The 26080-nt window shown below is 37.3% G+C and overlaps 2 protein-coding genes across 9 annotated transcripts in view; one reads left to right on the top strand and one right to left on the bottom strand.

Moving 5' to 3' along the window:
- USP37 (ubiquitin specific peptidase 37) overlaps window positions 1-25559 on the top strand; it is a 94766-nt gene extending 69207 nt beyond the window's left edge. For all 8 annotated transcript variants that reach the window (XM_041737064.1, XM_041737057.1, XM_041737060.1 and 5 more), the window contains 8 exons: window positions 759-900; window positions 4496-4751; window positions 11098-11264; window positions 14279-14339; window positions 18901-19016; window positions 21066-21135; window positions 21570-21708; window positions 22205-25559. In XM_041737064.1, coding sequence (XP_041592998.1) covers window positions 759-900; window positions 4496-4751; window positions 11098-11264; window positions 14279-14339; window positions 18901-19016; window positions 21066-21135; window positions 21570-21708; window positions 22205-22292 — 1039 coding nt within the window. In that variant the 3' untranslated portion in view covers window positions 22293-25559. The remainder of the gene's footprint in view (window positions 1-758; window positions 901-4495; window positions 4752-11097; window positions 11265-14278; window positions 14340-18900; window positions 19017-21065; window positions 21136-21569; window positions 21709-22204) is intronic.
- TMA7 (translation machinery associated 7 homolog) lies at window positions 8784-9147 on the bottom strand. The gene has a single exon (XM_041737067.1). The coding sequence runs from the start codon at window positions 9145-9147 to the stop codon at window positions 8959-8961; it is 189 nt and encodes a 62-aa protein (XP_041593001.1). The 3' UTR covers window positions 8784-8958.
- Window positions 25560-26080: the final 521 nt, after the last annotated feature.

Below are 26080 nucleotides of genomic sequence, written 5' to 3'. Positions count from 1 at the left end.
AGCATTAATAAGTGTCACTTATTGCACTATGTTCTAATATGATAATGCCCTAAGAGGCTTTTAATTCTTACAAAACAGTTTATATTAAATGACTTTATAGTCTTTATTGCCCTTTTTGTGGTTATTCTCTCTCATTTCCTAGCTCTCATTTCTTGATGAACTTGCTACATTATTTTATACACCATTTCCTGGGAAAGAAAGGGTCCCTGTCTAAAGAGTAAAGTGCATGGGCTTTGAAATTATTGCTTTCCTCAGAAGCCTTTTTTCTTGCCTTTGAATCCCTGTGTTCTGGAAAATAGAGGTTGCCAGAAGTCTGATCTACATATAATTGGATAAGTGGAATGTTACTGTTAATTTTAAAATACATGGATCATAATTTAAAAGATAAGAATTAGTCCTCGTGCACAGTGTTGTCAAAAACATTTATTCATTGCTATGTCTGCATGCATTTAGTAGAATACTTGCTTTATAAATACAAAAACTTCTTTGGGGTTAATCATTAAAAGAAAAAAGGCGCAAAGTGATTAGTTTACCAATGGATTTTACTATAACATAAGAATTGTTAATTTTCAAGCATGGCTGTTTTGGAGTGGGGCAAAGGTAATGCTTAAATATACCTTTTTTGCTATATCTTTTTTTTCTCTGTAAATCATTTTCCATAATGAAAAAGTTTTTTTTATTTTGGTATTTATACATCAAGGGAATAACAGGGACAGATGTTTATCAGATGTTTATAAGTTTTTTCTCTTAAATTACAGGAATTTCACCTTCAAATCCAAGAGCTCCTTGGCTTTATGCCTTGATTCAGACAGTGAGGATGAGCTAAAACGCTCTGTGGCCCTTAGCCAGAGACTTTGTGAAATGTCAGGCTGTGAACAGCAGCAGGACGACCTGGAAAAAGTAAGTAATTTCTCATCAAAATATTTGACAAATATTTGTATAGCTCTTACTGTCCAAACAAATGCTTTAAAACCAGCATCAGCAAACTTTTTTTTTTTTTTTTAAAGATTTTTTATTTATTTTTTGAGACACACACAGAGCGGGGGGAGGGGGGGGGCGGGGTGGCAGAGGGAGAAGCAGGCTCCATGCAGAGAGCCTGATGTGGGACTCCATCCCAGGTCTCTAGGATCACGCCCCGGGCTGCAGGCGGTGCTAAACCGCTGCGCCACCGGGGCTGCCCCAAACTTTTTTTTTAAACAAACTTAGTAAATACACAGAATAGATCATAAACTCATAAACTTAATGGATCTGTTGAAACACTAGCTTTAAAGAGTTTATTTTCTGTAACTACAAAACCAGTTTGTTTAAAAATGGATTGGAAAAAAAAAAGAAAAAAAAATGGATTGGGACTTTTTTTTACTGAGGTATAATTGATATATTAGTTTCAAGTATATAGCATATTGATTCAATATTTCTAAGTATTGCAATAAGATCACCACAGTAAGGTAACATCCATTACCATACATAGGTAGCCAAAAAAAATTTTTTTTCTTGTGATAATGACTTCTAACATCTATTCTCTTAAGCAACTTTCAGATCTGCAATAAAATATTAATAATAGTCTAGCTCTTTTCATTACATCCTCATAACTTATGTATTTTATAACTGGAAGTTGGTCTGCTTTACCCATTTCATGTGAACACATACTGGCTTCCTCCCCTAGCAACTGCTGGTCTGTTCTTTACATCTCTGAACTTGTTGGGTGTGGGGGTTATTTTTGTTTTAGATTCCACATGTAAGTGAAATATGTTATTTGTCTTTCTCTGATTTATTTCACTTAGCATAATACCTTCAAGGGTCCATCCATGTTGCAAATGACAAAATTTCATTCCTTTTTTTTTTGTGGCAGAATCGTATTCCATTGTATGTGTATACCACATTTTTATTTATCCATTGATGGACATTTAGGTTGTTTCCATAATTGAGACTCTAGAAATAAAAGTTGTTACAGGTAAATTGCTTTCTCCTGTTAATCTTCAGAGTTGCTTTTATGTATGGGTCTTGAAATAATTACTCGCTTATTTATTACTGATTATTAATATATGGGAGACTGTAGTAAGCATTTTACAACAGGCCAAACATGTAATCTAGAGGTTTCAATAATGTGAGAAAGCAGAACTTCATCATTTTCTGTCTTGACACGTTAGTACTTTGTTTTTGTTTTTATGGTGAAAAAAATTTATATTTAGATTTATAGCCGGCTGGACTCCATTTAGATGATCCCAATTTTGTTGGCAACATCCAAAGAAAGCATCATAGTCAGGAGCCAGTCGAACATATGCTTTCTTCTCTCCATCAGGCCTGATCAGGTGTTGACCTTGGCCACATCAGTGTCATAGAGCTTCTTCACAGCCTGTTTGATCTGGTGCTTTTTGGCCTTGACATCCACAATGAACACAAGTGTGTTGTTGTCTTCTATTTTCTTCATGGCTGATTCAGTAGTCAGGGGGAACGTGATGATGGCATAGTGATCCAGCTTGTTTCTCCTGGGGGTGCTCTTTCAAGGATATTTGGGCTGCCTTCGGAGATGCAGGGTCTTGGGTCGTCAGAATGTAGGTGACGTATGGATCTTCTTTTTTTTTGTGACTATGCACGTCTTTCAGCACCGCTTTCTTAGCTTTCAAAGCCTTTGCTTTGGCTTTAGCTTTGGGAGGGGCAAGGGCTTCCTTCTTCGCCTTCAGTGCCATCTTCGTGAAAGGCAATATTTTGAAGATACAGATTTTCCTAGGAGTTTGCACCATCTCATGTGACTGATTTTAAATCTCCGTTTTGTTAATAATTAGTTTAGTAGTTAATTTTTATTTACTTGTTTCCCATATTCTTTAAAGCTAAAGATAGTTTGTGGCTCTCACCTTGAATGAGAAATGATAGAAAGTCACATGTTCTCCCAGAAACGAGAGAAAGTGCTTCAGAAAATAATTTCTGAATATTTATATAATCTTAATGTTGTTTTTATTTTTCTCACTTATTTGAAAAGAGCAGGGGAAAAGATGGTGACCTAAAATTTAAATAGCAATGAAAAAAGAAGTATTAGGTATACCATCAGAATGGCTAAAATTAAGAACTCAGGAAACAACAGGTATTGCTGAGGATGTGGCAAGAGTGGAACCCTTTTACATGGTGAGGATGCAAACTGGTGCACGCACTCTAGGAAACAGTATGGAGGTTCTTCAAAAAGTTAAAAATAGGGACACCTGGGTGGCCTAGCAGTTGAGCATCTGCCTTCGGCTCAGGGCACAATCCCAGAATCCTGGGATCAAGTCCTACATCAGGCTTCCTGCATGGAACCTGCTTCTCTCTCTGCCTGTGTCTCTGCCTCTCTCTGTGCGTGTCTCTCATGAATAAATAAAATCTTAAAAAAAAAAAGAAAGTTAAAAATAGAACTATTCTGTGACTGAGCAGTTGTACTATAACGTATTTATCCAAAGGATTCAGAAATAATGATTCGAAGGGATACATGCATTCCAATGTTTATAGCAGCACTGTCCACAATAGCCAAACTATGGAAACTATCCGTTGACAGATGAATGGATAAAGAAGATGTGGTATATATACATACAATGGAATATTACTCAGCCATCAAAAGAATGAAATTTTGCCATTTTGTAATGACATGGATGGAACTAGAGGATATCTTGCTAAGCAAAATAAGTCAGAAAAGACAAATACCATATGATTCATTCATATGTTGGAATTTAAGAAACAAAACATGAACATGGGGAAGAGAAGGAAAAATAAGATCAAAACAGGGAGGCAAACTATGAGACTTTTTTTAAGATTTTGTTTGAGAGAGAGAGACAGAGCATGAGCAGGGAAAGGGGGGGTGGAGACAGAAAAAGGGGGAAAAGCAGACTCCCTCCTGAGCAGGGCTTCGTTCCCAGGACCCAGAAACCATGACCTGAGCCTAAGGCACACTTAAGCAACTGGGTGGCTCAGTCAGCAACTGAGGGTTGCTGGAAGAGAGGTGCATCAGGGGATAGGGTAGTTGGATGGTGGGCATTAAGGAGGTCACTTGGTGTAATGAGCACTGGGTGTTATATGCACATAATAAATCACTAAATTCTATCCCCAAAATTAATACACCATATGTTAACTAAATTAAATTTAAATAAAAAATTTAAAAAATGTAACTAAAATGACAAAAAAAATACTAGGTTTAGTAACCGTGATCCACGTATATCTAGAAGAAAATACACCAAAAATATTTACTGTAGTTATTTCTGAGTGATGGATTTTGAGTGAATTTATTATTTTTATGTATTTTCCAAATCCTATACTTAACACTTAATATAATCAATAAAATAAACATGTATCCCTGTGTACTTATTAAAAGAAAATTAGGTTTGCCAGAGTTCATACATCAGTTATTGGTTGCTAAATAACCCAAAACATCAAAGAAAGGAAACTTTTTAGAGATAAACATTTCACATCAAACTCTAAGATTGCCATATTCTCAGGCATTCTGGTTTCCTCTAAAAGTAACTCTCTTCTTCAGGATTCAAAATCATGCAGAATAGAGCCTGATAAGTCAGAATTGGAAAACTCCGGATTTGACGGAATGAGCGAAGAAGAGCTGCTAGCAGCTGTTTTAGAGATGAGTAAGAGAGAAGCTTCACCAACTCTGAGTCATGAAGATGATGATAAACCAACCAGCAGCCCAGATACCGGATTTGCAGAAGATGATATTCAAGAAATGCCTGAAAATCAAGACCCTGTGGAAACTGAGAAGCCCAAAACAGTCACAGAGCCTGGTAGGTTTAATGAAAATAAACATCTGTTAAGGCACAGCTATGTTCTAAAGCTTTATAGGGACAAGTGGCTTCTAAATAATGGAAGGTGAAATGGATCTGTGTAACAAGGCTAATAATATTTTCATGCTTTAAAAAAAAAAAAAAAACCAGGTTAAAAAAATGAGAAGTAAATACTGTGAGTAGTATCCAGAGGGTGGTGGTAAAGTGCCATATCCCTTTAAATGTACATCAAAAGAATAGTTAAAATTCTTTTGTACATTTTAAGTAAATGTCATTTTTTTGGTCACTTTTTTCTCACCACTGCTATCTCAAAAACTGGTATAAATCTTTCCTCATTTTTCTGCATCTGAATTTGTACTAAGTTTTAGTGTATAGATAATAATTCTCCTTTGGGTTCATCCCTTTATAATAGTAGAAAGACCCCTGAACTAAGAGGTCAGGTTTTGAGTCTCTAATCTTTTACTATCTCTTCCTATAACCAACTCTAATATTGTTCTCCAGATATCCTTGAAATGCATATCTATTTGTCTAGCTGATGTGTTCAGTACATCAAGCTGAGAATTTTGGAGATAAATAGTAGTAAATCACAATTATTTGCTGTATTCTTGGAGTTAAGCCTCATCAGTTGTGAATTAGTTTACATGCAAGTGAAAGTAAGAATTAGTGTATCCTCAGTCTAATTGGAAACAGAAAGCTGATGGTGTTTGGAAATAGATGTTCCTTTTCCCCCCCCTTCTTGATGCAAGTATCATTAAGAAATCCCTTTCTCTAATTTAAACTTGTAGTCACTGCCATTAGATATCATTGGTTAATATTAGTGCTTTTGCCTTTTGCCAATAATTTCTGCTTTCAACTCTTCGTTTCACATATTTGCTCAGTCCTGCAGCTTCCTAAAATTAACAAAGGAAGTTACATACAATTAGTTCTAGATTCTCTATAAGTAGAGAACACTGAGTTATCAAAATCATTAATAACCACTGCGGTTTACAACCATATAGCAACTTTGAGGAGAGCAAAGTTGTTTTTAAGTACTTTATATTCTTTTTATAAAATCCTCTATTGTCTAGCTACTGTCTTCCCCAATTGGATATAAGCCTTTTTTGTGTTTCTTTAATGTCACTGTTCCATTCACCACCTTCTTACTGTAACTGAAACCCAAAGACATTGCTTCTGCTGCAGCATTTCTTTTTTCTTTTTCTTTTTTTTTCTGGAAAATATGGAACAAGGGCAAAAGTAGAAAAAAAAAAGACAAAAGTAGAGAGATGAGTATAATGGCTCTTCCCCCTTGTACCTATTACCAACAATAATTATCAAAAAAGCCAATCTTGTCTTTATATATATACCATCTTCCTTCTCCTTCATCTGCTTAAAAATATGCAATAACTTCCTAAAGCTTTTGAAATAAAAGTCCAAACTTCCAAACGTGGCTTTAGGCCATGTAAAAACTAGAGAATGCATCCATCACCTTCATCTGCTAGATTTTTTTTTTTAAGATTTTATTTATTCATCAGAGACACAGAGAGACACACTTCTCTCCTTCCAACTTACTTAGTGTTATGTTCTATTCAGTGATTATTTGATTTCATTAAGATTTCCAGTCCTGGGGTACATAGGTGGTTCAGTCAAATGAGTGTCTAACTCTTGGTCTTGGCTCAGGTCTTGATCTCAGGGTTGTGAGTTCAAGCCCCATGTTGGGCTCCATGCTAGGTGTGAAGCCTACTTTAAAAAAAAAAAAATTTCCAGTCCTTTGACTTCTTTTTTGCTACTCATCATCTCCCTCTTTCAATTTCCCAGCCTGTATGCTGGATCTTGGTATCCTCATCTCTTTTCCTCTTCTCTTTTGTCACAGTCACCTGACACAACCCCAGCTCCCAGCTCAACTAGCTTCCTGTATACCCAAGCAGCTGAAGATTACTGAGAAAATCACAAATTCGTGCTGACTAGACTTCCCTCTTATTCATGACTGTACTCTTAAGTGGGCACTAAATGCTACTAGTCAATTCTGTTATACTTCTTTAGTAAATTTCTTTTCTCACTCTCCATGATCTCTTCCTCAAATATCCATTTCTCTTTCCACACACACTCTAGGTTTATAGATAAACTGTGTACTTTTCAAAGAAGATAGATATAGTCATTAAAACTCTGCCTTCACTTTTGTTATGGAGGAATATCCCTGCTCTTATTTAAGGCCAGTCCTCTGTTCATGTTCAGAATTTGATCCACTGTGCCTTCCAAAAGATCTCTCTTGAAATTATATTCTTTCTCTTCTGTATCAAGTCTTCCCTCTCTTTAAATTATTCTTCTCTTCCTTAATCTTAAAAATTCTTAAAACCCCATCTTTAAAAAACTCTGGTGACCTTCTATTCCCCTACTGCTCATGCCCCCTTTTTTTTGCTCTACTCACAGCAGAATTCTTTGAGAGAGTTGTTTTATTCATTCTTTCTACTTTTTTACCATTTCCCATTCTCTTGTCAACCCTCTCCAAGTGGGTTTTCCTCCCTATCACTCTACTGAAACAGTGTTTATCAAGTTTATGTTAGTGGTATTTCACATAATTCACCACTCCCTCCTTAGCATTTAAAACTTTTAAAAGCTTTTTTTCTCTGAGCTTCCATGATAACCATACTTGGCAGGGGGTTTTCTTCCTACTAAACCCAACCAGCTACTCACTTCAATTATCCACCCCATCCCCCAGCCAGAACTCTAATTGGTGGAGTATTCCCAGGACATCATCCTTAGCTGTCTTCTCTACTAAAGCTGTCTCCTTGAGTCATCTCATATTTTACCACAGCTTCACATACTGATGAACTATCCAATACGTATCTCTAGCCTGAATCTCTCTCATGAACTTTAAACTTATAGCTTAAACTTTACATTTAAAGCAGCCAAAGTAATCTCTATGAAGCATAAATCACAGTTATTCTTCTTTAAATTTATTTGATTTACCGTTATGCTTCATCCAAGCTTCTTAACATGGCCTATCTCCACTCTTTCACTCTACTTAGCCGTCATGGCTTTTGTCTCTCTGTTTCCCTCAAAATATGCTAAATTCATTCTCATCTGAGAGTCTTTGTACTTACTTAAGCTCCTTGAGGACAAGGGTCACCTTACCTCAATTATCACAATATCCCCATCTTCTACAACAGTGCCCGGGGCATAGTAGATCCTCAGTTAATATTTGGAGCCCAACAGATTGTCTCATGAATCAACTCAAGAGAGGCAGGAGGACTGGCCAAGTAAAGTTTCACTGTCTCCAGACACTAGCCAGAGAGAAGAGTGTATGCAAAGGCCAGATGTGAGAAAGGCTGGCAAGGTAGTGGGCAACAAAAAAAGTTTAGAATGATCTACATGGCTGGAGCTTAGTGTTGAGGAAGAAAAGCAAAAGATAGCCATGCATTCTCTAGTTTTTACATGGCCTAAAGCCACGTTTGGAAGTTTGGACTTTTATTTCAAAAGCTTTAGGAAGTTATTGCATATTTTTAAGCAAACAAGTGTTTGATAAAGATTTATATTTGTAAAAGATGATTCTGGCTGCCGTGTAACACATAAATTAAAGAACCCAAAGTAATCCTTTGAGACCTTTTAGAAAGCTACTGCAGTTGTCTAGACCAAAAGCCAGTGGTACCTTAGGCCAGGGTTTTTGCATTTGAAAGAAAAGTTGATGGAGTTAAGAGATACTTAGGAAATAATGACTTATCTGATATGAAGGGGTAAATAAAAAAGACCAGCTTTCTGTCTTTAAGAAAAAATTGTGTTTGGAGTTCCCATTCACTGTGGGAAAGGAGATTTCACTTAGGGTAGGGAAAGAGACAGTATGATCTGTATTCAGTATATAAGAATGTTAAGTTTTATCACATGATTTTCCTTTTATTCATTGTACAAGTTCCTTGAACTTAAGTTTTAGGGAACTTAAAAGTGTGTTACTCTTCCATGGTTATATTTGTTCCCATGGATCTTAAGCAGTGTTTGTATCCATCTGATAATCTTGTCCTGAAGTTAAACCTATCTTGATTATCTCAAACTTTCTTTTTTTTTTATGATTGATTCTTTTATTTTTTTTACAAAAGTTTATTCTTAAATGTACAACAGGATCTAAGACAACACTTCATCCCAGCTATAGGTGGCAACAGATGCTATGATAGGGAATCCAGATGTTTAAACAGGAATGGAATTAAGGATCATCACTGCCTCAGGCACAAGGAATAGCTTACTTTTTGCCAGATTTCTTAATTCCACCTGTGGCCAGAGGTCCCTTCCTCGCAGCCTTGGCTTTTAGCTCCTTGAGTTTCTTCTCCTCTTTCTGTTTCTGCTGGGATGCCTTATCTTCCTCGTCCATCTCCTTGGCCTGTTTCTTGGGCTGCTTCAGGGACTTATTGCCACCTTTGCAACCGGACATGGTGCCTGCCGCCCCTTCCCCAGACCCTGGCAGTGGAAGCCTATCTCAAACTTTCTTGATTGGTTTTCTATTACATGGAATCACTGATAGTGTAATTTTAGGATTGTGTAGAGCACATTGATACATGGAATGATGAAAATTATTGGTTAAGAAAAATTGTACTTGTCACTTTTTTTAATTGAGTATATTTTGGTAATAAAAGTAATAATATTTGTCGTAGGTCCTAAAAAAGCAGCCTTATTAGCTCCCAAATCTTTCTTCCATGTGAAATGTTTCCCATCAGCTAACTTTGTATGCCTCAGTTCCAGATTTCCAGAAGTAATCTGATTGGTTAACTCAAATATCCATTCCTGGTGTACTAAGCTAAGGCCACAGGGACAGGTAGGGTCAGATGGACTTGAGAGCTGCCCCTTTGGGGCTATGGAAATGACTGTTTCTTCAAGAATGTAGGAAAGGAAGAAGTTCTGACATCTTTTATATATATATATTTTTTTTTAATTGGGATCATACTGCTTTTGCCCTTAATATATCCTGAGGGTTTTTTTCTCTTTTAATGAATATTCAGAGTTAGTTTTAATGGTAAATATTCAGTCAGCAATTCAATACAATTAAAAAATGATGAACTACTTACTGATTTGGAGTCTAAAATCAAGATGCTGTAAACTTCAGAGTTTATAGTCTGTGCTATAGAAAAGTGTCTATCGTTTAAGTGGTTAAAAATGCAGTTTTAGGGAAGGTAAAGAGCTACTAATTTTGTGTGTGTGTGTGTGTGTGTGTGTGTGTTTATGTGGGAATGAGAGCAAGGAGGGGGAGAGGGAAAGAGAGAACCCTCAGCAGGCTCCCCACCCAGCATAGAGCCCAACATGGGGGTTTAATCTCACAACCCTGAGATGCTTAACTGAGTCATCCAAACACAGCGAGCATATACTGATTTTACAGCAATCCATATAAAATTAATCTGTAAAGGTAATTCTTGTTATAACCAAATTCTTTTTATATGAGAATTTCCTTAAGCTGAGAACCTTTGTTTTACAATTTGTAAGGTGGTTTGAGAAAGAAGAATCCTTTGTCTACCACTCTTACCTGTATTAAAATTATAATGAAATACCGTTTTCATAGAGCAAAATCCGTGTCACCAGAACAAAATCATAACCATACTGTTTATCTCAGCTAGCTGTGTTCTAGAGACTGAGAAAGAACAGAAAGAAATGAAAGATCAATTTTTTTCTTTCTTACCTCCTTGGATGAATATTTTAAACATCTATATTATTTACTTGTACAGTACATGAGGTGTTTATTACATATCTCATGTAGCTCTTTTGATTTAGAATATGTACAAGGCTTATTTGATTATTAATGTGAAAATATACTCATTGACATACTATTTAATAGTGAAAAATTCTCAGTATTAGCTTAATCACTCTACCCTAATTCTTATTTCATTTACTCTAAACAATACTTTATTCCTAGTACTTGGTCATGTGAAATTATGACTGGCTGTGAATATGGCTACTCATTTTTCTCCATACTGAACAATAGTGCTTCTGATGATTGGTTAAGTTTCAGAACCATTGCTATAGATCAGTGGTTCTTAACCAAGGACAGTTTTGTCCCCCAGGGGACATTTGACAATGTGTGTCATTTTTGGCTGTCACTACTAGGGGAGAGGAGTGCTTGGCATCTAGTAGGTAGAGGCCAAGGATGTCGCTAAACATTCTGCAGTCTATAAGACAGCTCTCTGAAACAACAAAAAAAAATTATCCCACCCAGAATGTCAGTAGTGCTGAGATTGAGAAACCATCATCTAAATGTAGTAAGATGAAATCATATGTCCTAAGCAGGTTATCTGTGAGGTTCAGGTCAATTACTCTCTGAACAGTAGATGTCACTCTAATCCGGAGATTTCAGTTTGAGAGGATTTCCCAGTTATGTCCTGTTCTGCTTCCTCAGATCCTGCCAGTTTTACAGAGATAACTAAAGACTGTGATGAGAATAAAGAAAACAAAACTCCAGAAGGATCTCAAGGAGAGGTCGATTGGCTCCAGCAGTATGATATGGAGCGTGAAAGGGAAGAACAAGAGCTTCAGCAGGCATTGGCTCAGAGCCTTCAAGAGCAAGTAAGAGATAATTATATTGCTATTTTCTCCATACCCATCTTTCCCAGTAATAACAACTAACAGGTGTTAAGCACTTACTGTATGTCAAGCATTGTTCCAGTAAATGAATAAATCATTGATAGAGCAAAACTTTGGAGCTTCGCCTTGGGTTTCAAATAGAAACAGTGATAGTTTTATTTTTTTGAAAATCTAAATGCAACAAAATATATTGTTGATTACCTTCCATTACTGTAATTCATTGCATACTCCACCGACTGAGACAGCCAGGAGCCCCATATAATAATCTGTTCTTAAATTTTTAGTTCTTCATGCTTGTATTTGGCAGAGCTGGTCAATTGCAGTTGCCTGAGGTGTCTGACTAAAAGATGATGTTTTCACAGTTATCTAAACCAATGCAGCCCAAGTCATGTTAGTAGTAAAAATTTACTAAAACTCCCTAGAATAAACGCACAGCTTTAGTGTTTACAAATAATCAGATTAAGAAAGCTGTTTTGGGGCAGCCCCGGTGGCTTAGCGGTTTAGTGCCACCTTCAGCCCAGGGCGTGATCCTGGAGACCTGGGATTGAGTCCCACGTCAGGCTCCCTGCATGGAGCCTGCTTCTCCCTCTGCCTGTGTCTCTGCCTCTCTCTCCTTCTGTATCTCTGCCTCTCTCTCCTTCTGTATCTCTCATGAATAAATAAATAAAATTAAAAAAAAAAAAAAGAAATTGTTTTGTCTTGGGGTCCTGGTTGGCTCAGTTGGTGGTATATGCAATTCTTGATCTTGGGGTTGTAAGTTTAAGCCCCATGTTGGTATAGAGATTACTTAAAAATAAAATCTTAAAAAAAAAAAGAACTCTTAATTGGTGTAGAATGATGGGGTTCAACCTTAACTGCACATTAGTATCATCTGGGGAGCTTTAAAAAATACTGATGCCTGGGTCGTTCTTTTCTCCTCAGGAATTCTGATACAGTTGATCCTGGGGTATAGTCTGGGCATCCAGATTTCTTTCCTTTTCTCTATTTGTATCCCCTCCCCTCTCCCTCCCTTTCCTCCTTCTTTCTTGCTTTCTTCCTCCCACCCTTCCTTCCTTCCCTCCCTCCCTCCTTACTTGCTTCTTTCATTTTTAAAAACTCCCCACAGTGATTCTAGTGTTCAGTCAAGGTTGAGAACTGCTGCTTTAAAAAGATTTCAAAACCATCTGTTCTGTATCCTTTTATTTAGAAGAAGGACCTCCCTAGCTGCCTGGCCATCAGGATGTATTTATGTCACTCATTTTACAAATAATGAATAGTAATCATTTGTTTTAGAAAACTTATTTTTAATATAAAATTTCTTAACAATAGTTCCTTATAGTGCAGAAAATGAAAAATTCAAAACCCTTCTTTTTCATATACAGAAGACGTATATTCTATTTCTTGTCAGCTGACCCAGTTAAAACTATCTTATAAACCTATCTTCACATCTGAGAAATATAAGATGAAGTTTCTTTAGTTTGGTATACCTGCATCATTCCTTTAATAGCTAAGAGTCTTTTACCATCTGGGTTTTTTCCGCATCGACTTTATATGCTGGATAAGTTTTAATCATATTTATTCTTAGAGAATATCTGTTTCTCTCTTAAATTACAGTATTATTGTTCCCAGGACTGTAATGCAGAATAGCTCATTGTAAGCTTCTTATATACTTTAGTAACTTTAAAAACAAGTCTAGGGGCGCCTGGGTGGCTCAGTCAGTTAAGCCTCTGACTTCAGCTCAGTTCATTATCTTGGGATCCTGGGTTTGAACCCCGGGTAGGGCTCCCTGTTGAGCAGGGAGCCTACCTCTCCGGTTCCCTCTGCTATTTCTCCCAGTTGTGCTTCTCTCTCTCTCTCTCTCTCTCCCTCTCCCTCCCTCCCTCCCTCCCTCCCTCCCCCTTTCCCTCTCCTTCTCCCTCCCTTTCCCTCTCCTTCTCCCTCTCCCTCTCTCCCAATCTCTCTCTCTCTCTTTCTCTCTCTGTCAAATAAATAAGATCTTTAACAACAAAAACAAGTCTAGACTTGAGAAAAGTATAAAACAGTTCTGCTTAAATTACATTTTTTTCCTTCATTTGCACATGAAGTTTGTAAATTTTATTTTCTCTGCAGATGAGAGACAAAATTTTTTTATAGTCAACCATTCCATATTTTTATTATTAGTCATTCAGTTGAGACATTTTCAAAGATACTTGTTTTTTTAAGAGCAGAGCACCTCAGATGTATTAGAGAAATAACAGTTAACAGTGAATTCATTTCGTTTTCACCAAGTTATCTGTTATGTCTTGGGCTTTTTTAGCAAGAACAAAGTAGAAGTGATTAAATAATCTTGTGGAAATATTGTTTATCTTGCTGTCACAGGCTTAGGGTCAGCGATATGCTGAAGCCAACTCAGCATCATGTTAGTTGCTTAAAATTGGCCATAGTGGAAATGTTTATACTGTGAAAATCGGCAAATGGCTATAAATCAGAGGAAAGAAATCAGGGCAGTTTGCTAAGTAGGTTCTGCTATGTGCCAGGTATTTCATACATATAAGAAGAAAGGGAATTATAATGTCAGAGTGAATGACTTTTGGTTCACAAGCCAAATGTCACTAACTAGAGGAGACAGCATGTAAGGCTTTTTAACCTCCCAAAGTTGTGTTTTAAGTGGACAACATTGAAAAAAGTAAAGAATTTCTCCACATCCCTCGAAGGTCATATTCTAAACATTTGTAAGATTATGGAAAATATATTTTTTAAAGGATTTTATTTATTTGAGAGAGCTAGCACAAGCAGAGGGGCAGAGGAAGAGTGAGAAGCAGGCTCCCTGCTGAGCAGGGAGCCCAAGGTGGGGCTCAGTCCTAGGACCCTGAGATTATGACCAGAGCTGAAGGCAGACACTTAACCGATTGAGCCACCTAGGAGCCCTGATGGAAAACATTATTAGCAAAAAATTCCAGAGCAGTTGATTTTATAATTGTTAAATAAGTTTAATCAGTACCGTTTTAAATACCTTAGTTGTGTTCTTATCCCTTTAGGAAGCCTGGGAACAGAAAGAAGATGATGACCTCAAAAGAGCAACAGAGTTAAGTCTTCAAGGTGTGGAGATTATTTTAATTACATTGTTTTAATGATGAAATGTATCACAGAAAAGTATGTGAAGCATTATTTTTAGTGATGATAACAAATGTGAACACCTTCAAGGTAAAGAAATAGAACCTTAGAAATTACCTGTATACCTCTTCCACCCCAGAGAAAACCACTATTCTAATTTTTGTATCCATCAGTAGCTTGCTTTTTTTTTTTTTTTTTTTAAATTTTATTTATTTATTCATGAGAGACACAAAGAGGGAGGCAGAAACACAGGCAGAGGAAGAAGCAGATCCATGCAGGGAGCCCGATATGGGACTTGATCCTGGGTCTCCAGGATCACACCTGGGCCAAAGATGGCGCTGAATCGCTGAGCCACCCAGGGATCCCCAATAGCTTGCTTTTTAAAAATAACTTTATCATCTATATCCGTATCCCCCTTTTTTAATTTTGAAAAGTTAGATCACAAGGACAACCTGTCTGTAATTCATCTATATGAAAGAGCATTACTTTAAAAAAAAAAAGAAAAATGAAAGATCATTACTGCCACTACTAGGACTATTAGGAGAAGATAATGTGGCTTCAGTTAATCCATGAATTTATAAGAGTTCACTCTTAGGAAGTCAGTGGGCAAAAATCATGAGTGAGTATTAGAAACATAACTCTTACCATAGTCATGGCCTTTTATAGAACTAATATATGGACCAGGTGCTAACAAGGACATATAGCCATGGGAATTATACTAACTTTTATTTTCTATGATCACTGGTCTTTCTCTGGTTCTCAGAAATGAATCAAAGCAGAACACTTTGGTGTTACAAACTAAGTGCTCTAGGCTGATCTATACACCAGGGTATAGAGAAGAGGGCATGAGTTTTGTCACATAGTTGAGGCAGTTACAAATAAGAATTGAAGCAAGGTTTACCAAGGCATTCTGTCCTCCTATTAAAAAACTGGTGTAGTAGTGGCAGTGATGGCAGCGATGGCTGTCCCAAGTCCTGTTGTACCAGTCTGGACTAATTGCCCTCTACATCCACACATAGATATCCTGAGATCTCCCTAACCATTCTCCTGGAGATTCCCTTCTGATTCTCTCCTTTCTTTGAATCTCCCATTTCCTGTTTCTCACTCTTCTTCATTCTTGGTCTATACTTGTGTTTTGATGGAGAACATCCTAGTAGTTTTCTTAGAAAAGAGGACTGAGGGGTGCCCGGCTGGCTCAGTCAGAAGGGCATATGACTCTTGATCTGAGGATCATGAGTTCAAACCCCACATTTGGTGTTAGAGGTACTTAAATAAATAAAAACTTTTTAAAAAATTTTTAAATAAAATAGGGGTTATGACTTAGATTTTTTGGAGACCTTGCAAGTTTTACTCTACCCAGTCAAGTATTTGATTAATACTTTGGCCTGAATATAGAAGTCTGGGTTTGCAATCATTGTGAAAGTACTGTTTGCAGAGTTGCTGTAAGAAAGCTATTCTTTATCCTAATAGGACCTCTTTTTTCTCTGAAAGCTTGTAGGATCTTCCTTTTATTTCTGTTGTGATGAAGTGTCAAGCAACATGCCTTGATGTGGGTCTGTTTCATCCATTTTGCTGGCCATTTAGTTGATCATTTTATTTTTTTTCTTTTTTCTTTTTTTTAATAAATTAATTTTTATTGGTGTTCAATTTACCAACATACAGAATAACACCCAGTGCTCATCCCGTCAAGTGTCCCCCTCAGTGCCCGTCACCCGTTCCCCCCCACCCCCCGCCCTCCTCCCCTTCCACCACCCCTAGTTCGTTTCCCAGAGTTAGGAGTCTTTATTTATGTTCTGTCTCCCTTCCTGATATTTCCCACACATTTCTTCTCCCTTCCTTTATATTCCCTTTCACTATTATTTATATTCCCCAAATGAATGAGAACATACACTGTTTGTCGTTCTCCGATTGACTTACTGCACTCAGCATAATACCCTCCAGTTCCATCCACGTTGAAGCAAATGGTGGATATTAGTTGATCATTTTAATAGAGAAACGTGTCCTTCAATTATAAACAGTTTTCACTTACTTCCCTTTCTTTTTTTTTATTTTTAATTTTTCTTTTTTAAGATTTTATTTATTTATTCATGAAAGACACAGAGAGAAGCAGAGACACAGGCAGAGCGAGAAGCAGGCTCCATGCAAGGAGCCCAACGTGGGACTCGATCCCAGGTCTCCAGGATCACACCCCGGGCTGAAGGCAGCACTAAACCGCTGAGCCACCCGGACTGCCCTCTTTCTTTTTTTAGATTTATTTATTTATTTGAGGGGGGAGCAGAGGGAGAAAATCTTAAAGCAGACTCCCCACTGAGTGTGGAGCCTAACACAGGACTCAGTCCCAGCACCTGTGAGACCATGACCAGAGCCAGAATTGAGAGTCGGATGCCTAACTGACTGAGCCACCCAGGCACCCCTGTCTTTTGAAACTTCTGTTACCCAGACCTCCTGGTCTGTTTTTTTCCATTTTCTCATTTCTTCTTTCCAGGTTTCCATCTTTTGATAATTTTGCTCGGCTCCCTGGGAAATTTCTCTAACCTTATTTCTAACTCCAAACTTTCTTTTGAGTGTTTTGTCATATTTCTAATTTTCAAGAAAAAGATTTGTTTTGTAAATATTCCTTTTTTGTAAGTTTTTTTGGGGAGATGGAATCATAGAAGCAATACCATCTCAAATCTCTGAGGATGTTAAATATAATTCATTTGTGAAGTTTCCTTCTCCCTAAATAGATTGTTTCCTCCAGCTGCTCTGTCCTATGTGGACATTATGATCTTTATATTCCTTATTAGAGGCTTTCCTCAGATACCTAGTAATCCTTGGCTGTGGGTTCATGATTAAGAGAAGCAGACTAAAAAGATGGTTGGAAGCCCTAAACACATGAATAGCTAGGGCTTTTCACTTGTGTGTTTTACAGAGTGGGACTGTTTTGGAGATGATATTAATGTTTTAGGCCTTTCTCTTGGGCTGGTCAGATTCCTAAAAAAGAGTTTTCTAATCTCTTGCCTTTGCCTAAAGGTAAAAGATGTGGCTGCCAGAGTTCTGGGAACCAAATATAGGAACAGGGCTGGGGGTTATATTCATTCTTCACTATTCAACTGTGGCCCACTCCCCTGTTTTCAGTATGTGCATGGCATCCCCCAGTCCAGAGACTGTATTCACCCTCTCCAGAGGATAAAACTCTAAACTTCTATCATTGCTCAGCAGCATGAAGTCTGGAGAAGAGGATCCCGGGAGTCTGTTTCTCAAGTACTTTTCACCAAATCCTTATTTTTATCTCCTGCTTAGCCTCCAGTTTCAAGGGTACCTGGTATTTCCAAGTTGTATGTTTCTTGAACAGGATTCTGTGTGATGTAAATTGGATTGGTTCTCAACTTTTCCATTACTGGCTTAGGGTTTGGCTTTGGCTCTCCTGGGTCTGCTAATTCAGTCACCATCTACTTTCCAGCTTCCACAATTCTGACACTAGTCTTTTTTTCTGTTCTTCCCATTCTTAGGTGTTCATGTCTTTTAAATAACTATACTGTAATTTGAGTGGAATTAATTATATTTAAAGCAAAGAGGGAGGATGCCTGGGTGGCTCAGTGGTTGAGCGTCTACCTTTGGCTCAGGTTGTGATCCTGGAATCCTGGGACCAAGTCCTGCATCAGGCTCCCCAAGGCGAGCCTATTTCTCCCTCTACCCATATCTTGGCCTCTCTCTCTGAATCTCTCATGAATAAGCAAATAAAATCTTAAAACTAAATAAATAAAAAAGCAAAGAGACACTCAAGTACAAATGCTTCTGGGATTTTTTTTTTTTTTAAGATTTTATCGATTTATTTGAGAACATGAGCAGGGGGAGCAGCGAGGAGTGACAAGCAGACTCCCCACTGAGCAAGGAGCCTGACATGGGACTTGATTCCAGGACCATGAGATCATGACCTGAGCCAAAATCGCCTCTTTACCGACTGAGGCACCCAGGCCCCCGCCTGAGAGTCTTTATTTAAAGTCGTTAGTAAAGATGGATTCTTCCAGTGAAAACACATTATTAAAGAAAAAAGTGGATCTTGGATTTAGTTGTTAGTGCATTTTAGTGAAACTTAAGTTAAAAGTTAAATTTGCATTGTATTTGTTAAATTTCAGAAGATTAATATTGAAGAACATGAAAGGATACTAATTTTTTTTATGTCTTTTCTGTGAGATCATTTGTACTTGCTAGGGGCACCTACAACACCAAGTACTTGAAATCTAACATACAGTTTATGTAATGTGAAATTTAGTGAAATTGGGTTATTTGTAAAATCCTATTCTTTTTTTCAGTTTTATTCCTTCTTATTAGCATTATATCCCTTTCATATAAATATATTTTTAAGAAAAAAGACATTTCTTTCATAGATACCTGATACCTGATTGTTATTCCCCACAGTGGGCTGGGTAAATTAGAACCCTAATAATAATATGGTTTATGTTTCCTTAGGATGATAAAATGTGTACTCCAAGCTGTTTTATCTTTCTAATCATATTACTTTGTGTCTATTCTAAGAACTTTTATAATACTTTGTATTCTGCAGAGTTTAACAACTCTTTTCTGGATTCATTGGGTTCTGATGAGGACTCTGGCAATGAGGATGTTTTAGACATGGAATACACAGAAGCTGAGGCGGAGGAACTGAAGAGAAATGCAGAGGTAGGCTGCCTTATTGTCTAAGTAGGACTGCTCGGGCTGCCAGCATCACTCCTGCCATTTCTCTAACAAGGCCCCACTGTCAGTGTCCATGGTGGCGACTATCAAATGCTCTTCACTTTCTCTTGTCCTTTGCTTCTTCTCTTTTTTCTTTCTTTTTTTTTTCTTCTCTTTTTTCTTTTCTCTTTTTTTCTTTCCTTTCCTTTCCTTTCTCTCTCTCTCTCTCTCTCTCTCTCTCTTTTTTTTTTTTTTTAGATTTTATTTATTTTAGAGGAGAGCCTGTGTGTGAGGGAAGGGGCAAAGGGAAAGGGAGAAAGAATCCCAAGCAGATTCCAAGCTGTATGCAGAGCCTGACACAGTACTTGATCCCAGGACCCTGATACCGTGACCTGAGCCAAAACCAAAAATCAGATGCCTAACCAACTGAGCCACCTGGTACCCTACTTCTCATTTCTTGTTCACAAAATTCAAAACAATATGAAATAAAACTAGAAAGACATCCTGACTCCCTTGTGTGCATGTTAGGTAGTAACTGGGTAACATGCCTCTCAATATCATATATATGTATTAATTCACCTGTAGTTCTGCTAAAACTATGTTGTCTTTAAAGTGAAATAACAATAAATAAATAAAGTGAAATAACAAAACTAGTTGGCTATTAGTAAAAACTATTGGATTAATGACATTTAACTACATTGTAACTTTCTTTTACCCTTTTTTTTTCCTGAAAGAGTTGGTTTTTTTCCATTTTCCAATTCTTTTTGTAATTTTAATTACCTAGGAGTTTACTGTCCTAACACAACTACTGTTAGTATTTTTACATATTATTTTGTCAGCCCTGCCTCTAAGTATGCTTCTAAAAGGTCATAAGTACAGCATTTTTATCCTGTTTACTTGTTAAAGATTACTTATAATCATTTTATTTTTAATGATTCTTTGTGCTATGTTCCTTCAGATCAACATACTATTTCATTTAATTTTTAACCATGAATATTTAAGTTTCTATTATTCTACTGTAATAATACTTTGGGAGGTGCCTGGCTGGCTCAGTTGGTAGAGCATCCAAACTTTTGATCCCAGGGTCATAGGTTCAAGCCCCACATTGGGTGTAGAGATTACTTTAAAAATATATTGAGGGATGCCCGGGTGGCTCTGGTTGAGTGTCCACCTCTGACCCAGGGCCTGATCCTGGAGACCCGGAATCGAGTCCCACATCAGGCTCCTTGCATGGAGCCTGCTTCTCCCTCTGCCTGTGTCTTCTGCCTCTCTCTCTCTCTCTCTGTGTGTCTCTCATGAATAAATAAATAAAATCTTTAAAATATATATAGAGAGAGAGGGAACTGTGTATGATTGTAATGTTTTTGATATTTAGGATTTTCTTCTTTTGATAAATTCCTAGAAGTAAATTACTGCCTCCAAGTTTAGAAACAGTTTAATGGTTTCTGGTTTACATATACCCATATTCCTTCCCCACATGTGTACCTTACAGTGCTGCCTTCAGTGCATGAATGTCACTTTCCAGGTTTTTAACATTTTTTTTACTAACAATGTCTTAATAGCATTTTTAAGACTATTTAAAATGTTAAAGCTTACCCATAATCCCTATAGCACCACTGCAACTGTTTTCATTTTGTTCATTTTGTTTTCCAGTACTTAATCATTAACATACCTGTTTTTATAGAGCTATAATTATTGTGTGCATTCGTGTGGGTTTGAAAAACAAGTTAATGTGTTGCTGACCCACTGAATATTATTGTGTTGAGTTGATATACCACTAATCATTCAACTATTATTGGGCCTATTGTTAGTTCCAGCTTTTCATTATTATAGGTAATGCTACAGTGAATAATTTTATACATCTACTCTTTTCTCCTTTTGAATTATTTTCCTAGGATAAATTCTTAGTTGGGAGTAGAATTCTTGGGTCAAAATCAAGTTTGACTACACACACACTGGAAGTCAGCCATGTTAGCTTTGATAATAAATTTAAATTTAGTGTTTTGCTTTTATTCAAATGAAGAGTTAAACGTCATGCCCACTTCTGTTTTCCAGACAGGAAATCTTCCTCATTCTTATCGGCTCATTAGTGTTGTCAGTCACATCGGTAGCACATCGTCTTCAGGTAAATGGACATGATGATTTCAGCATTTTATACATGAAGTAGCCAGTATTTGTTCCCCATCAGCTTGCTCTGTGCCTAGCTTCATGAGCTGTAGGTTGAATGCATCAAGAAAAAGTCTTAAATCTTTCCTTTGATCACACTAAATGTGAATTGTGTTAAACATGCAACTTTTTTCTTCTTTTTTTTATAAATGTCCGCAATTCCCCTATGTATGTGTAAATTTATTTATCCAAAAAGTTGTCCTAGTGTATATTTCTCCCTTAAATTTCTGTATGTTTTCTGAATGGTTTTTAGAAACATTGTTGGGGATGTTTAGAAACATTGCAAGGGGATAGGGTGGATGGGGTGGCTGTTTCTCTCTTCAAAACTTCCTGTACCTGAGAAAAATGCAGTGTGTTTTAAAAACTACAATTTTAAGATTGTGTTTATTTTAGGTCATTACATTAGTGATGTGTACGACATTAAGAAACAGGCATGGTTTACTTACAACGATCTCGAGGTATCTAAAATCCAAGAGGCTTCAGTGCAGAGTGATCGGGACCGAAGTGGTTACATCTTCTTTTATATGCACAAGTAAGAAACTACCAGGTCTGGAGCTGTGGGCTAAAAATCTCCCATACTTTTTTTTTCCTGTAAGGACAAATTGTTCCCATCACTTATTGATTGACAATTTTTTACTTTTGTTATTTTTGCTAGGGCTGCTATCTTGATATCTTAACTCCATATTAATTACTTATCTCAGAGTAGCATGTTATGTGATAAAACTGTCCTATCGTAAACATTTTTGGTGTTCAAGTTATATCAGCTAGAAGATCTGAGTTACATGGATGGGAACTACATAGCATTGTTATCAGGGGTAGCCATTCTCCTCCGCTCACCCCCCCCCCCCCCCCGTTTTCTCAAAAATCAGTACTTGGGGTTAAGATAGTGATCAAATGAATGAGCTGCTTATTTAATAAAATTTAGACACCAAATGGAATTGTGTGGGCTTTATCTCAGCATCTTCTGTCTATCCTTTGGCTTTGCTCACTGAATTTCCTGTTTTATTTCTTGTTTGTTTTATCCTAAGGGAGATCTTTGATGAACTGCTGGAAACGGAAAAGAATTCTCAGGCACTTAGCATGGAAGTGGGGAAGACCGCTCGTCAGGCCTTGTGAGGAACAAACTCCTGGCTTGGCAGTGTGCACTGCGTATTCCCTCTTATTGCTGCCCACCTCACCTTTCCTCTGCCGAGGAGAATTTGGAATTCTACTTGATGCGGGAGCAACAAACAGCTCAGGGCCAAACCAAAAGACGAAAATTGCAATTATGTGGAACGCTCCATGCTAATTGTTTTATGGAAACTTTGGTCTCACATCTGTAGCTGATTATCCTCTTTTTCTCCTACAAAAGTGGCACTTCCCTTTGTCTTAGGAATACATGTACATATATATATATATATATATGTACATACAAACACGTGCACACATATATGTGGAATGAATGGAGCCTTAAAGAGTTAGGAGGAGCCACCAGAGAATGCCTGCTCAAAATTAATAGCACAGCAGTTTGGAGAAGAAATGAAGGTGTCAAAGAGTCCATTCACCTGAGAGATGTGTAAAGATATACATATCAGTTGACATTTAGCTTTTCTGTTCCTTGAGTAGTTTCACTCAAGTATATAATCTTTCATGTGTGTTTCTTATTAGTAGAGTTCACTGGAAAGCCAGCTCTCCATGTTACACTAATGACAGTTTGTCCTCCTTGCAAAGGAGAGACATTTCTGCCACCTGGCGTGAGGAGCTTTTTTAAAAAAAATTATTTCATGGATTTGTGATGCTTTTGCTGTTTACATGCAGTCCCAAGAAATGGGTTGTTGGTGCTTTGGAATGGGTTATGGTCCCGTTTGGTATTTGTTGTATACTTTGTATTTTCTTTAAAGAGGTTCCTTCACACAGTATATTCATTGTATATCATCTATATTAGTATGGTAGTGAAGGTAAAATCTTTGTTTTCTTCTGTATCATTCTTCTGTGGAGCGAGCATTACCTTAATAGATCACAACCAAACTGTAAGAGGTAGGAAAATAATAATCCCAATTGGAATTCCCCAGCAAGGATATTTGGGATTAAGGAAGAATGCTGGCATCTGTCTCTCATACATGGAGGGGATCCAGGTGACGATTCTTGTATTAAAGCTGAAAACTCTGGACCACTAGAAGCCCTACTGCAAGTGGGAAAATTAAGTACATCAGCTTAAGAGAAAGCTTGAACATTTACTCATTTGCTGTCTGGCTTTGCCCTTAAAACAGGGTGAGAATTAGAATGAGATTGGTTTAGGTAACCCCAAGAGCTAACAAATAACAAAGGTGCATGATACATTTATCTTTCTGGGTGCTTTGAGTTGAGACTAAGTGGGAGTGCAACATTAAGTACCACATTAGTCACTCAGCTGGCATAACCAGCTTGGTTATTAAGCAGTTTATGAAACCATATAAAGAATGAGTTTGAGAGCAGAATTCTATCCACAAAATAATTTTGTAAGCCCAGGAATCCTTAGGCTCACACAGTGAAGTATAGCAAAATGCAATCTTCAGTATTTTCTTACATGTTTTTCTTGCTTTTATCATCAACAAGGAGGTAATTCTTAGTTCAGTTCTGAGGTAGGGACAAAACCACATCAGTTTTTCAGGGGAGGAAACATGTTAAAGTCCATCATCACAGAAGATGCAACATCTTTTCTGGAAGATTGCCTTAAGAGAGCTTCAGCCCCACACTTGGACATGTTCTGACATAGTAACTTGTTCTAAAATTTTCAGTTTTTAAATCGTAAATGGCCCCAGCACATTGGTTAACTACAGATGAAAGCTCTGCCTCCTACCCTTTACCTATACACTACTATAGTGAATGTCCCGAAATGGTGTGCTGGTAGGTTGTGCATGAGTAGTATAGAGCAGAGGAAGATACTTGTTTTAAAAACTATAGCTTTTGCTGGAAAATAACTGGTTTTCTCCAGAATGAGTGAAGTGATGATCAAATTCTATAACTAATTAGGACTTCTTTTCCACATATTTGCATTTGAGAGCTTCAAGAGGTGCTGTTAAAAATATGACTGGAAACATTTTGAAGTGGGGGATACGTTAGGGCATAAAAAAATAGAAACGATGCCATAAGCCTGATTGTCCAAGAAGTGCCCTCATTTGACTTGCTTTTTGTAGTGTGTGTGTGTGTGTGTGTGTGTGTGTGTGTGTGTGTTTGGTTGGTTTAGAAGTACACGTGGTTCAAAAACTGGTTTGATAAAAAAAAAAAAAGGAAAGAAACTTGGTTTGATCTTCATTTCTTGGGCTGGACTTGTTGAAAATAGGTTACTGAGGTAGATGAATTTTATCATTGCTCATGTGCTTGCAAGTTTGGGATTTGAATTTTCCTTGGTAGCCCATGCATTATTGTGGCCTGGTCAGCCTTCCTGTCTCCTTGCACTCCTTTATTTCCCCTTTCACTACACACTTTATTTCTCATTTGGGTTCAGTGAAGGGTTCAGGACTACAGTTGGCGATTTCAGATGGACCGCATTGTAGGGGTTTATTGTTTTTTTGAGCTGGCTGTATATATTTAAAAATTGTAAGTAGATACTATATTATTTTTTTGCACAGTATGATCAGTTTGCTCAGAATCAGAGCAGGGGTGGGGGGACATTTGATGTGTTGGGTCCAGGAAGGGACAAGTCAGATAAGGACAGAGTGCTTCAGTCCCAGGCAGCCCACACAGCCACCTATTTTCTATTGAAAATACCAAATGTGGTTACATTACTTTAGATGGCATTGAATTGGAACTTGACAGCACTTAGTCCTGCAGACAACTGATCTTAATTGAAAATTTTTGGAAGGGAAAAACTAAATTAAAAGTCAAACTTACTGATTCTTATCCCCGAGTATTTGGAGAATTAGAAGTTGCATGTGCCCAGACGGCTGCTGTCCCTTTAGTAGCCATGACCTTAATCCAGGCCCATGAAAAGATAGACACTCTGATTTGTGGGCAGTGTATTTATATGTGTGTGCTCACTCATCCGTTTTGTCTCAGCAGGATAGAATAAGAAGAAGCAAGTCCATGAATTGTTCTTCTATTTATATTTTGATTCCAAAAGCTATTTGTTTACTTGCCAGGGTCTGTTAATTTCAGGCCTAACTTAATGGCTCAGTAACAGATGTAACAAATGTAAATGTGTTTACATTTTTAAAAAATATGCAGTGATACTTAGAGATCAGCTGATTAACTCTGGGAGGCAAATATTAGACTATACATTTCTTTACTTCTAATTCAAGTGTAGAATTCTTCCAAAAGAGAAACTGTAAGAATTAAACCCTCACCAAGTGAATTCATGAATTTACTTATTCTTCTGTATTGCAGTTACCATTATGTAACTATATAAACATAGCTCTACACATGTACAGCTACAGATATAGTTGTATAATGAAATTTGGAAACACCTAAATTGAAGAGATTTTTGGCAGTGTCTATATAGTTGAGTGTTATGAGTATAGAGAGAGCATGGGGGTGAGGTTTGGAGACATACAGAAAAAAAGTAGTTGTAAACTCCATGATCTGAAAAGAGTTTATATTAAAACAAATAAAAACATTACTCTTCTTTCTTTGTCCTCTGAAATGACTGCAGTGGATACTCCTAGTCAGCCAAACTTTTTTTTTCTCTTTGATTAAATTGGCATTCCCCACCCCCGGTGGTCTTTAGTCGGGGAAACAGAGCTAGATCTCCCAAGTACATTCAGATCTTGTATATATATATATATGGAGATTTTTAGAAAAATGAACAACCCAGTACCAGATGCAAGTCCCATGGGTGTCCCCCCAAAACACGAAAACAGGTGTATCCTTTCCTTCTCCCATCTTGCTTTACCACTGAGTAATGCTCTCTTTAAGTGCGTACAAAACTGAATGGATTTCTGCCATCT

Source organism: Vulpes lagopus, chromosome 22 (genome assembly GCF_018345385.1).
Source record: "Vulpes lagopus strain Blue_001 chromosome 22, ASM1834538v1, whole genome shotgun sequence".
In the NCBI taxonomy this organism is placed as follows: domain Eukaryota; kingdom Metazoa; phylum Chordata; class Mammalia; order Carnivora; family Canidae; genus Vulpes; species Vulpes lagopus.
The sequence above is the reverse complement of the archived record's forward strand: the minus strand, read 5'-3'. Positions and strand labels throughout refer to the sequence as shown.